The sequence below is a fragment of the Panthera tigris genome, chromosome B3 (genome assembly GCF_018350195.1).
Source record: "Panthera tigris isolate Pti1 chromosome B3, P.tigris_Pti1_mat1.1, whole genome shotgun sequence".
Classification (NCBI taxonomy): Eukaryota; Metazoa; Chordata; class Mammalia; order Carnivora; family Felidae; genus Panthera; species Panthera tigris.
The window spans coordinates 9915091-9928681 of NC_056665.1; the positions used below are offsets into that span (position 1 = coordinate 9915091).

Below are 13591 nucleotides of genomic sequence, written 5' to 3' on the forward strand. Positions count from 1 at the left end.
TGGAAACAAAGACACACGTGTACCCATGCAGGGTGTGTTCTCTCTTCTTTCCCTAGGGACAAGAGCAGCATCGGTCTGAATAATGCCTGCTCTACAAGCAGCCGCCCAGGCATTAGTCACGAATATTATCTGTAAAAGGGAGTGGGCTAGAACAGTCCGCACCTCCCTACCCCTGTACTCCAATAAAATGAAGCTTGTTTATCACGGCTCATACACTTGAAATAGTCTGGGAGGGTACAGTGTGCTGTTTACCTGCTGGGGTAACTCTAAGGAAAAACACCACTTAGACCTCTGTGAAGAGCAGAGACGGGGACTGTCACGTCTAGACAAAGATGATGGATTTTCTCAGGGGAAATATGATTTAGTCCAGTAACGTGGCTCAGGTCATGATCTCGGTCAGTGAGTTCAAGCCCCACGTCGGGATCTGTGCAGACACCTCACAGCCCGGGGCCTGCTTCAGATTCTGTGTCTCCCTCTCTCTCTGCCCCTCCACCACTCGTGCTCTTTCTCTCTCTCTCTCAAAAAATAAACAAACATTACAAAAAAATTAATTAACCAGTAGGGACTCTAAGGTTTAGAGCGCAGTTTCTCTCAACAAGTTTGTTCCCTCGTTTTAAGTTAATAGCTTTAAACAAAAACAGAAAGAAGCTCAAGACCCTGAAGAAAAACATTTCTGAACACTCACTGAATATTAAACATCGAATTACCAGTGATGCAGCAAATCCACTACTGGGCACATAAAAACATACATCCACACAAACTCGTACACAAATGTTCCCGGCAGTATCATCCACGACAGCCGAGAAGTGGAGACAAGCACAAGATGTGGAACATCCAGAGGATGGAGTGGGAGTTGGCAATGAGAAGAAACAAAATACTAATCGATGTTACAACACGGTTCAACCTTGAAACAGGAAGCTGAGTCAGAGAAGCCAGCTGTCAAAGAGCTCAGCGTTCCATGTTATTCCACGTACGTGAGGTTCTAGAATGGGCAGACGCACAGCAACAGGCGGGAGATGAGGGACCCCCGGAGGGTGGGGCGGGACGGGCTGGTGGTGCTGGGCCGCTACCGCGGACCGTGGTCACCGCTGCACGGCTCTGAAACATACTGAAAACGACGAAGCCGTGTACCTGTGCGGGTGGATTTTATGGTACGGGAATTATAACTCAATGAAGCTGCTATGAAAAAAACTACTGAACCGATTTATTTTTTTGGTCGCTAAAAATGACCTGCTACACATTTTAGACAGCTACTAGAGAACTGGAAGTTAAAATCTCATTTTTGCTCTCAGTTTTCTGTACCAAGAAAGAAGAATCGGGTTTAAGAAGGGTTATGAGAGCCCGTTCTGTGGGAATTCTCATTTTGTGACATGTTCAACGTGATGAGAAGCCAAAGTCCTGTGCTCAGGGAAAATCTTGTCCGTTACCATCGCCAAGGGACCCACGGAGAAGGGCCCACTCCCCACAGCTACGCGGTGCGGCGCCCACGGTCTACGAAAGCTGAACTGCAGCAACACACCCACATTTATACGTGATGGAACAAGAGAAAAGGGGGAAATACCGTTGTTTAAAAAAATACAAACGTTGCCCAAACAAACAAAAGGCTATAAATCAGACACAACAGACAAAGCTAAACACATTTTGTGCTTACACAGACTTAATGCCACTTACCGCCTGGGTCTTTAGGCCTGGTTTCATCTCTGCTGTGGTGGCCACATCTCCCACGGCCACCTCTGCAGAGGCCACGCCCGTCCTCCCATTACTCCGAAAATCCACTTCGTCGGCAGCTTTCAGGTCTGGCATTTCTGAAGAGAAGAAGGGGGTTACAAAGCGCATCTGAAAAATCAAACCCCGTTGTCTTACTGTTTACACAACTCGCTGCAGGCTTCACGTGTTTTGTTTGCTTTTGCGTTACACAGGGAAGTATTCAAGTGGAGCTGGTGTCATTTCGGACCCCGTGCTGAGCTAGTCCTTTATCACAGGGTTGTTCGGTTTTCCCCTGTCCTCTGTAGGGGTTTGCAGCTAAGGCGACATCCAGTTCGACGTCTACTCAACTTCGATTTTCACTATGGGCTTTTCCTCACAGATCTCGAGTATGTACTGACTGCATGTGGAAAAGGACATTCACAAGCTTCAAGGAAACAGATTAATAGCTACAGCCAGGTAGTCCATCTTGATCACCAAAGAGACCAGAGATGTTTATGTTTGCACAGCACAAAGAGGAAAGACCTGCTGGGAATGAGATAAAGCCCTTAAGAAGGGTCTGACTTTCTTTAAAAACATACTTGCACACTCTCATCTATCCATCACTGCAAGGGACAAGACTGAAGTGTTCTGGCAAATCACATTTTGTTTTAATTTTATTTCTCCCTAAACCAAAACATAATCATAAACAAGGAATTCTCTCTCCCCGCCACCTTTTTTTTTTTTTTAAGATTTTTATTTTTAAGTAATCTCTACACCCAACGTGGGGCTTGAACTCATGACACTGAGATCAAGAGTTGCATGCTCCACTAAACCAGCCAGAGTGCCCCAACGAATTCCTTTTTTTTTTTTTCCTTTTTAATTTTATTTTATTTATTTAAAAAAAAAATTTTTTTTTAACGTTTATTTATTTTTGAGACAGAGAGAGACAGAGCATGAACGGGGGAGGGGCAGAGAGAGAGAGGGAGACATAGAATCGGAAGCAGGCTCCAGGCTCTGAGCCATCAGCCCAGAGCCCGACGTGGGGCTCGAACTCACAGACCGCGTGATCGTGACCTGAGCTGAAGTCGGACACCCAACCGACTGAGCCACCCAGGCGCCCCAAATTTTATTTTATTTTTGAGAGTGTGAGGGAGAGGGGGAGAGAGGGACAGAGAGAGAATCCCAAGCAGGCTCCATGCTCAGCACGGAGCCTGACGCGGGGCCCATGACCTGAGCTGAAACCAGGAGTCAGGCGCTCAACCACCCGAGCCTCCAGGAGCCCTGGAATTCCTTTTTTTAAAGAAAATGGTTTTATACGTTTTCTTTAGAATTATGCTCACCAGACCAAGCTGTCATGGTTTTTGTTACCTGACCACCACATGGTCAAGCAAATACAGGAAGGAAGTGATAAAATGAACGTCTGAGGCAAATTCATGCTTTGACATTGTTAAGTGAAGGGTAAAAATTCACCTTGACAATACAGATAAAAATAGAACTATCACCTCAATTTCATGTGGAAATTTTTCTGTGGCTGGTTTTCATCTAGTCATGCAACTGCTTCGGCGGAAAAAAAAAAAAATGTTCCCTACATCAAAGGGCAGAAGAGTTTCTTTCACCAAAGAATAAATTCTACTAAGATTTTATTCTAATACACATTATGACGTGCCCAAAGATCTACTTCAGATTTAGGAATGTGACATTCCTATTAATGAACATTTATAAATTCTTCTTCCTTTGCCCCCGTTTATAATTATACGATCTTACTAGCAATTTAAAAGTGGGCAAAAACAAGTTTCCTGGCCCAAAGAATCAAACTCTACCTTACATTTGAGAAAATGTAAATAAAGTGAAAAGAATTGGAGTAGGCAATCCCCTCAAGAAGGACTCCCTAATCAAAACATTTCTAAGTAAGTAGTCATTTTTTCTTCTGGTGGTTGATGACTTTTATTTATTTGGGGGGTATAATTTTTGACACAACCTTACTATCCTATACCCGTCTAGCAAAAATATGGACCTTGGCAAGCAGCGACCAATCACAACGGTGAACAGTGATTACTGAGACACAGGGGTGCTGGGAATTTCTACAGGCCTGGCCTGGCTCAGTCAAGTACAACTAACTTCCCAAACCACTGTGATCAATGCACTCGGGTGAGGGGCCACATCCCCTGTCTCTAACCAAAACTTTCGTGTTTTCTCATCTTAATTTCTATTTGGCTTTATCTGCAGCAGCATATAAAAACAGAGGCCAAAGCCATGTGGCTTGTTCCAAATCAACAGTTGAACCGAAGTCTCTTCACTCATAAAAGAGTATGTGTAAATCCAGGAATGTAAACTTCCCAGAAAATACCCTTTGGCTGAGATCACACTCAGGTGCTTTGTCTCCAGGGCAATGTGACCAGGGACTTTCCCTGATCCTGGCATTCCCCGCCCGCCCCCAAAGAAAGCACTTACTTCTTCATGACCGGCTACTCTGCAATATTAGATCATGAGCCTTGAACACATAGGACTCCTCCTGGGAGCAGAACAAGCAACTCGCCCACACATAACAACCAACTCTAAACGCAGACACACTGCTGAAACTTCAGCTCATTTTCCTTCCTGAAACCTCAAAATCTTAAAAATCATCTCTTAGCGTCTATACCACTGCTACGTACCACCGAAAATCAAAGTCTGAAATTTCCCCTGGTTTCTACCTCTTCTCTCTGGGTGTTACAGACACAAACTTCACATAATTTGCAGTTGCTTGGGTTAAATTCTGACTGCTGAGCCAGAAAAACAAATAATTCCAGCCCGTGTGGCCAAAGACATAGCGCCCGAATGAAGAGAACACAGCCCGGCATCAGCTTACAGCCACTCCCTATTCTTCTGAAATGTCAACCTGCCAGGGCCCCCAAAATAGACTTGTTGTTGTATCTTATTTTAAAAATTAGAGACCTTTTCATTTAAACTCTGAGCCAGCGGCCAACAAATTTCTATCACTGACAATCCAAAACATGAATAGAACTAAAAACCTCACCTCACCAAAAACACACTACTTCGGGTTTCTTAAAGCCTTCCACGGGGGGAGAAAAGATTATAAATGGTTAAAGACCCCTCATCGGGGAGAATGCCCACGGGGTTGAGGTTACTCTCTTTCCTAAGCAACCTCGTTGTGTCTGTTTGTTTCTCTACACACCCCACCCCCACCCTCTTAACACCTACCACACTTGACCCGATTTTCAAAAATTGGAAAAAACAGCAAAAACAAACCACAAAAAGAAATCAGACTCCTTCTTACCTCTGCAGCCTGGGGGCGAGCATGGAGGTGGGTCCTCGGTCCACACCTGGAAACAGGTGGTGGCATCAAAGTGCGAATCGAACTGACCTTTAACGGCTGCACCACGTTGGACTCTGGTTTCGGCTTCAGCCTCAACCCCCAAGAAGTTTTATTCACGTCATTTATTTCCACTGAGCAACAGCGGTTTCTGTCTGCTCTCTCTGGACATGGTTACCCACAGATGGGACAGGCTGCTGTGCGAGCAATCTGCTCGGAACAGCTGCTTCACCCAGATAAGCAGACACGACGTGTGCCCTGTGACGGCGGCTCAGCGCACTCGGGCGGACATCCTGCATCCCATGCCCTGCGCTGCGCGGGGGCCTGCACTCCCAGACTGCTGCCCGAGAGCAAGAGGCAATGGAGCTGGAAGTCGGCTCCGCGGGCAGGAAAGGGAGGGCGTTCTCTCCGCTCCCCTCCCCCACCCCTCCCCAATGACCTAATGCCACCATTTTGGACGTGGGGTCACGCGCACAGAACGACACTTAGAGCTGTTTCACGAAACCACCCTGACTCTATTTGCTCAGGACACGGACCAGGACGACAGGGGAAGAAAAGTGCTCCGGGCTTGTAAGCAAAACATGTTTTTGCAGCACTGCTTTTTCACAGTTCTAGAGAAAAGGACTAAGCCACATGGATAAAAACATCTGCTAAATTCCTTTATCGTTGCAAAGCACCTGCACGCTAGACAATTTTCTCGGTGAACAAAACTCCCACTGCCCTGGTGTGACAGGCTTAATCAAACAAGCCAGGAGTCTGCAATACAGGAAGCAAAATCTGTCCAACCCCGTGCTGACGTGCCTGTCCTGACGGCGGGCAGGGGCGGGAGGGGGCGGGAGGGGGTGGGGGGGGGCGGGGGGGGCGGTTGCTGTGAACCTGGCAATGTACCCAATGAATGAAAGACGCTTCTAAAACCACAGAGACGCCCACTTTCTGCCAGCACGTCTCAGAGACTCTTCAGGGAATCTGTTCCACAAGCTGGGACTTTTGTATTCTGCTCTGCTTACCTGTTGCCGGCTCAGGTCCGTCAGCAGGCAGATTCATCTTCTCCAGCTCCCCGCTTTCAGCCGAACACCCTGCGAGGTTGCCAGGGGCTTCTTCACGAACACCGCCCGTTTGTGGGGTCTGCCCAGGCACAAAAGCGATCACGTTCCCTGCAGAAGCACTCACTGGCCGCTCGGTCACCGGGCCTGACTCTGGAGGACTGGACAGTGACATGTGACTGGTCCCCCGCCCAGTGAGGAGTGCTCCCGAGGCCTTGACTTGATCTAGGACGGCCTCCACAATGCGACTCGCGGCCTCCTCGATGGAGTCGGCGCTGTCGGGCAGATGCGCAGCACAGGGCAGAGGGGGAGCGCTCCTTTCCCCGCCTGGGGCCTGGTCACCAGTGCGTGGGAGCCCGGCCTCCAGGGGGGCCTCTGTGGCAACAGGCTGCCGTAGGATGTGATGTGCCTGGGTGTCCACCGGTGCCTCCCCGGAGCTGCCCAAGCTGCTGCCGTGGTCCGCTTCCTTCCAACCGAGAGGGAGCAACTCTGGAGTCGCAGCGCCCTGTGGGTCAGTCACTCCTCTGTCTGGTAAAGCTCCTGGCGACCCCAGGATCATATTCTCCTCCTGGCTCAAAGAGGCTTTTGGAAGCGGGAGGTCTCGTGTGTTGTGTGATGCGGCCTGTCTCCTGGCCCCAACGGTGCCCGGTAAAGCGTTAGCCACGGCGACATCCAACGCCGCCTTTCCGTTCACCTCACAAGCAGGGTTTATTCCCTGGGAGTTAAGGTTTTGCACTCCAGCATCCAGAGCAAAAGCTCGACTGCAAGGCTGCACCTCAGCCCCATCTGGTAAGAGCCCTGGCGAGGGAGCCGAGCTGCCCTGCTCTGCACCCAGGGCTTCCTGGCGTGGGGCTGCAGCCAGCCCGGCTCCCGGCGGCACCAGGCTCTGTGCAGCCCCACCTTCAGTCGGTGGCGAGACTGGTGGGGCCACTTCCTTGTTTTGCCGAGTTTCTGCATCAAGGCAGGCCGAGGGCGTGTCCAGCGTGTTGCCGTGCTCCAGGGCTCTGTCCTCGGCACAGCCAGCGGAGCCGGGCTCTCCACGGAGTTCCTGCGCCTCCTGTCCGGGAGGTGGTGTTCTCCGCTCTTCCTGAAACGTTCCCAAGGAAAGCGTGTCTTCCTTAACAGGGGAACAAGTCACTGCTTTATCCCTGCCACCCTGTCCCTGAGCTTCAGAGCTTTCTGGAAGCACCAGATTTTTCCCTTCTTCAGTCAAAATGGAACTGGAGGCCACGGTGGCCTTCCCCGCAGGCAGCAGAGAAGAGTCCCCGCCGCCCTCGAGATTCGGAACTTCGGGGGCTGCTGCGAGGCAGGGTCCCCCTCGTTCGTCGCCAAGTGCCGTGGGACTGGTATTGCCCATGCTGGGCTGAAGCTGGAGAGCGGCGGAGGGCACGGGCAGGCCTGCGGCGCCGTCTTCTAGGGGCTCGTTCGCATCTCCGCCCAGGCCATCTCTACCGTCTGGAGCCGTGTGCAGGCCAGGAGCTGCTGTTCCCTTTTCTTTCTGGGAGGGGACAAGAGAAAGCGCGTCATCTTTGGTTACTGATTCACTGCCTGAACCGCCTGCCAGAGAAAAAGCCCTGTCTGATGTCACTGCCTGGGCCGGCACCAGCTCCTTCTCGGCTCCGAGGGCAGCAGCGTGCGGACGCACCCCGAGCGTATCTGTTGAATTGGTCTCTAATTTCAAACCTTCTCCTTGGCCCTTCATATCCGAAACTTCAAGACGACAAAATGCCACATGTTCCTGGGTATCTCGCACGGGGCCGGGGGCGGCCGGGCTAGCCCGTGGACCTTCACGGCAGGCGGCAGGGGGTGGATGCTGCGTGGGGGGCAGTCCTGGGGGGCTGCTTTCAGGCCGGGTAACTATGTCATCACAGCGTTCTGCGGTCAACACACCACCAGAAGTCACCATGTCCTGCTGCCGCGTGGAGACAGCACACGGCTTGCCACCTCCAGCGGGGGGACAGAGGGGTGATTCGCTGTTTGGGCTTTGGATGGGCGGTGAATCCGTTTCTGCCTCCTGGTCTGCCGTGTCTTTTTGGGGCCCAGGCAAAGTTAGGCCAGAGGGCGATGCTGGCACACTTGTGCCTGCCAAGGGAGCACAGGGCTCAAACCCATTGGCAGGCGTGTCTTCCGCTGCAGCTGCCAGTACCGGGGGGCTCGGATTTGGTGGAACCCCAGCGCCCCCCTCACAACCTGGCGAAGTTTCAGTCTCTGCAGTTTTGACGGTGGAGGCTTCTCCGTTACTGCCTGCAGGTGAACACTCGACAGGTCTGGAAGCCTCCAGGGAAGCAGTGGCAGGGACGCCGTGAGGAGCGCCGGCTTCACCTGCAGGCTTCCTCGGGCCTCTACCATCACAGGCTCCAGCCGTGCTGACACCAGAGCTGGCAACCTCTTCGTCCGTGCTCCCCCCAGCTTCGAGCACGTTCTTCTGGGTGGGGGTGTCTGTGTTCCCGAGATCACATTTTGGGTCCCCAGCAGTCGCTGGGATGCCGACTGCAAGCTCCCCTCCAGACAGATGTCGAATGGCAGCGGTGCCCGGCTGCATGGCCACGTCTCCCTGCGGGACGTGGTCTCCAGCGCCTGGAGACTCCTGGTCCGCGGCCAGTGCGGCAGATTCTGTTCCAGTTTCTCCGTTTCTGAGTCCACAGCAGGGGACGCCCCCTGCGCCGTTTCCTCCACAATCAGGCACACTCTGCAGGCAGTGGCTGGGCCCAGATGCGGCTCCGCAGTCCGCAGCACGTGCTGCCTCCACCTCTTCCCCTTTTCTCTCCACGCCTGCAGTTCTCCTCCCGCAGGAACAGTCTGTGTGCTCCTCCTTAGCCACACCTGACAAATCGCAGGAACTTGCAATCCCCCCGGCAGTGCTCCCTGGGCAGCACGGAGAGCTTGCGGTGTCTTCGGGAAGAGGGCGCTGCTGGCCGTCCCTGGGGGCTGATGCACAGCAGAGACGCTGGCTGTCTGTATCCTGGGCAGCGGGCACACCTGAAGGATCCTGTGCTGTCACCATTAAGGGCATGGGATTGTCCATCTGCTTAAGGTTTGTTTTCTAGGAGGAAATGAAAGACACTTTTAAGAACGGTCCCTGGGAAGAGGGCACTGACACCTATACGCAAAACTCCTGCCGGAGACCGCTCATTGCCTTTCCAGCCCTATGATCACATGGTAAGCTGATCTAAATAGATACAAACACATTTTCTCTTGTAGCTGCATATCCACTGGAAAGATAAAAATGGCCAAGAACATACAAGATGACTATTTCCTAAGTTTTATGAACTCATTCTGGAAAGGTTGATGGGAGAGGGGCGCCTGGGTGGCTCAGTGCAAAAAGTGTCTGACTCTTGATTTCGACTCAGGTCACGATCTCACGGTTTTTGAGATCAGGCTCCACGACCACGTTCAGTGTGGAGCCCAAAAATTCCGTCTCCACCTCTCTCTGCCCCCTCGCCACTCTCAAAATAAAAAAAATTTTTTTTAAGTAAATAGAGGATATTCTTTTACTTTAAAAAAAAAAAAAAAGCAGTTCCTCTGTTATCTAGTACCAAACATTAAACAAGAACATATCAAACTAATAATACCCAATTCTTTAAAAAACTTTTTTCCATGTTTATTTTTGACAGCGTGCACGCATGCTCATGCGCAGGGTGAGGGGTAAAGAGAAGGGGACTGAGGATCTGAAGCAGGCTCTGTGCAGACAGCCCAATGCGGGGCTCAAACTCATGAACCATGAGATCGTGACCTGAGCTGAAGTCTAATGTTCAACTGACTGAACCACCCAGGTTCCCCATAATACCAAATTCTTGATTGTTCTTAGAAAGTACTGTGGCTTGATGATATTGTAGGTCATCTCAAAATTACATTTTGCAACTTTGCAGTATTTTAAAAAACACAAACAGATATAACCAACTATACGGGAATGGTTAAAAAAAAAAAAAATCACAGTCGTTCAACCTGATGGCAGATGCCAAGCTGTTACATAAATGTGAACTATGAAGACCACAGTGAAATCTGAAATACAGATTTACAATACAATGTTGGAAAAAATAAATAAAGCCTAGAGTTAATTTAAGGTTATAAGCATGCAAAATTCAAATGTACTTTTAGACAAGGCTTAGGAAAAATGGAGAAAAACACAGCTCATCTTTGGGGTTGGTTTGCCTTTTATACCAAGGTTTCAGGAATTCTTACAATACTAGTATTTGTTCAACACATAGAAACTATTTGTAAGACATCTGGCTTCGCTCTTCCCCACTGTCTGACCTACTGCAATGGTCTCACACAGATCTACTGTGCCCTCTCTAGTTCATTTACTCTCTCAGTAAGCACTTAACAGTTCTCCTACATCACACTAGTCCTGTCTACTAACCGGGCCTATTGTAGAAATTTCCACGTGAAAGTGTAATATGTGGTATGCTCACTAAAGTCTTTCTAGTAAGAGAGTACTCCCCCCCTGCCCCCAGCAAAAAGTGGATTTTCAGTAAAAGCTTTTGCGCTATGCTGCTTAGAGTGTTCAAATTAATTTGCTTCCACTGTTGCTGAGAATGTAACCGTCCCCTAAAAATTATGAAAGCAAGTCATTACATTTAATAAAGGGTGAACGTTCCAGAAACAAGTGGTGTTTCGCAAACAACTTTAAAAGCTCCTAACAGCATGTATCCTCTCCGAGTTTTCATTTCTCATAGTTTCCTGTCAGGCATTCCCATACGAGACAGTAACTTTGGCACCTGCAAGCTGAGATTTTCAAGTGGACCGTCATTCACCCAGTAACAAGAGCTCTAAAGGAAAATCGGACTCAGCAGTCCGTTCAGAGCAAAACAAAATGATGCCTGTTCTGGGCGTGCACGATTCAGAAAGGGAAAGGCAGGCCCATCACACAGCCCTGCTGTGGGGTGTCTTGGCCTGCTGACCTCAAAAATAATGTCTGCTCCCAAAGAGGCCTCCGGTACTGAGTTGACCCTAGACGACCTTAAATGAAATTACTGTCAAGCTTTCTCCAAATCAAATCAGCTCTGAAATAAACTGGGTGGAAAAATTATGTAAACTTAGCCTTCAGATGTTATGGCCAAGAGACATGTACCCATATGACGTTTATATTATGCATAATAAATGCTACCAGGGAGTCTGTAATGTTTTTACGTCTGGCAACAACTTTATCTTGAAGGCTTGAGTGGATTATAAAATCTTTATTTTTTTAGTGATCTTTTTACCATCCAACTATCAATTTAAATATAGTAACATTATCATCGCTCACTGGACCAGTTGTGAGGCTTTATTTCTGAGTATAGCAACCATCTCAGGAACTGTTTTGCTCAGTTTTATAAAGCTAAACTGACAAATTTATAAACAGACGAATTTCCCTTGATGCCAGGAAAACGGAGTTCTAGTTGTTGCGTATGTTTCTGCATCTGCAATGTGTACATGTATCTTTCATTATTTCAAAAACATGGCAAAAAAAAAGAAAGAAAACTGCCCGCGGCCCCCTGCTGCCGCCCCCTATCTGTAAGTGTAACATCCAACACCACTAAAACTGCCCTAAGGGGTTTCACAATCTGCGAGGACAGCATTTTTAGGCTCCAATTATAGCAAGGTTCACTGGGGGAAAGAGTGAGGGCACAAAAGCCTGAAAATGGACATTTTCTTCCTTACCATTAGCTGCTGTTGGATGTTCCTAAGTTTAAATATGTGTCCAGTGCAATGGTCTCCAGGAAACGGGGGTTCATGATGCGCTTCGGACTCAGAGGTTAACGTATAGACGTCCAGCTCTCGATGGTGCCTCACAGAACAGTCTCCGTAAGGTATCTCATAGGATAGACGGCTCCAGGAGTCTGGTTCTCTGGCGTTCTCCCTGGAAACAGGCAACTGCTGGTTAACACACGTACGTTCTGCTCCCGGCGGCTCAGCACCAGCCCTCTGCTCTTACCCGGCTGCTCTGGGGGACCTGCAGCAGAAGTCTGGTTTGGGCACTTCCCCAGGGATTCAGGCATGGCCCTAACTAACTGCTCCATCCCCCTCAGAAGAGGTCACAAATGGATTAAATGATAACTGCAGGATTCCTCCTAAACAATGATGTTTTGATCAAGATAAAGAGAGGTCTGGGAGCTTAAAATAGTTAATATTATGCTAACAACCAACTTAATGAGGAAATGTGAGGAGGATGGTCTTAGCCTGGTTTTCACTAGAAGCACGGCTTATTACGCATTTCTCTCAAATTGGGTTACATCACACGTTAACTGCAGTGACTATACTGGGAAGGGAAGAAGTAATCAGTACAACCCACGCAAGGGCACTCCAACTTTTGTTGACAACTCTCAAAGTCAACCATACAGACCACGACTGGATGCCATATACGCTATTCTTGTCAATACAATTAGGAAACCACTTGGTTCTAAGAACTCCAAGTTCAAATTTTTTTCATTTGGAAAACAAACAACCTTGCTCAACTAGTATCGTTATAAATGAAATAAGGCCGACAAAGGCACAGGTGTGTAAAAAAAGCATTTCTGGGAAAGGCCTCAAAACATAAATTCTCTTTATGAACCAGGAGATTGGTAAAGTACCCCAGAGATTCTGGAAGAAGGAGGAAGGCTACGTTTGAGATCATTGTTTTAAAATGAAGAATTAAGAATGAAGCATGAAGAAGAAACAGACATGCCACCCACGGACAAATGGGAGGGATGACACACGACTCCCTCTCTGCAGTGTTTTATTTACTAAATCACACCTGTCTGTCATTAACAACTCACCAGATAATAACTGGAATTTGAAACTAACAATATGTTATATAAGAAAGCCCAGAAGTGAATAATTGTATGCTGGCTGAGTAACAATGAAGGCTGTTCCAAAAGAAAACCACTGTAATGTCCATACTCATGAGCGACACCCCAGCAGTTGCTTAAAATGAACTTGGTATACACTCAGCTAAATCCTTATGTGCTTACCAGGTCGTTCTACTCTGAATGAAGTGACCTCAAAAAGAAAAGTACAGTTGACTCTTCTTGGGCAACGGGGGTTTGAACTGCACGGGTCCATTTACACACAGATTTTTCTCCCCAGAAATACAGTACGGTTCTATAAACGTATTTTCTCTTCCTTATGACTTTCTCGGTAACATCTTCTTTTCTCTGGGCTCCTTTACTAGAAGATTACAGTGCGTAATGCATGTAGCATACAAAGTTTACATTAACTGGCTGTTTATGTTATTGGTAAGGCTTCCCGAGCAACAGTAGGCTATTAGGTTTTTGGGGAGTCTATACTTACATTCGACTTTTGATTGCACAGAGGGTTCGCACCCCTGCGCCAACAATGGACTGTTCCAGGGTCAATTCCACTTATAAGATAGTCACTGAAAGGTTCAACTGAATGACTCGACTAAGTGACCAATCAGCTATACCAAATAAAGGGGCGTGACTTCTCTGTAAACGGAGTTTTGAAGCTCAATTTGGGTTGCCATTGTCGCTAACTCTGGTTAACTGTCTGACAGAATCGGTAGCATAGCTGATTACTCAGATTACCTCCTACAGCCATACTCCACTAAGAAAAGACCTCTGAAAACAAA

At 48.5% G+C, this 13591-nt stretch overlaps 1 protein-coding gene across 8 annotated transcripts in view; it reads right to left on the bottom strand.

Annotated features, from left to right (window-relative positions):
• AKAP13 (A-kinase anchoring protein 13) overlaps positions 1 to 13591 on the bottom strand; it is a 335984-nt gene that overhangs the window by 150849 nt on the left and 171544 nt on the right. For all 8 annotated transcript variants that reach the window (XM_042988121.1, XM_042988120.1, XM_042988117.1 and 5 more), the window contains 3 exons: positions 11683 to 11881; positions 6007 to 9085; positions 1672 to 1805 (listed from right to left, as the gene is read on the bottom strand). In XM_042988121.1, the coding sequence (XP_042844055.1) occupies positions 1672 to 1805; positions 6007 to 9085; positions 11683 to 11881 (3412 nt within the window). The remainder of the gene's footprint in view (positions 1 to 1671; positions 1806 to 6006; positions 9086 to 11682; positions 11882 to 13591) is intronic.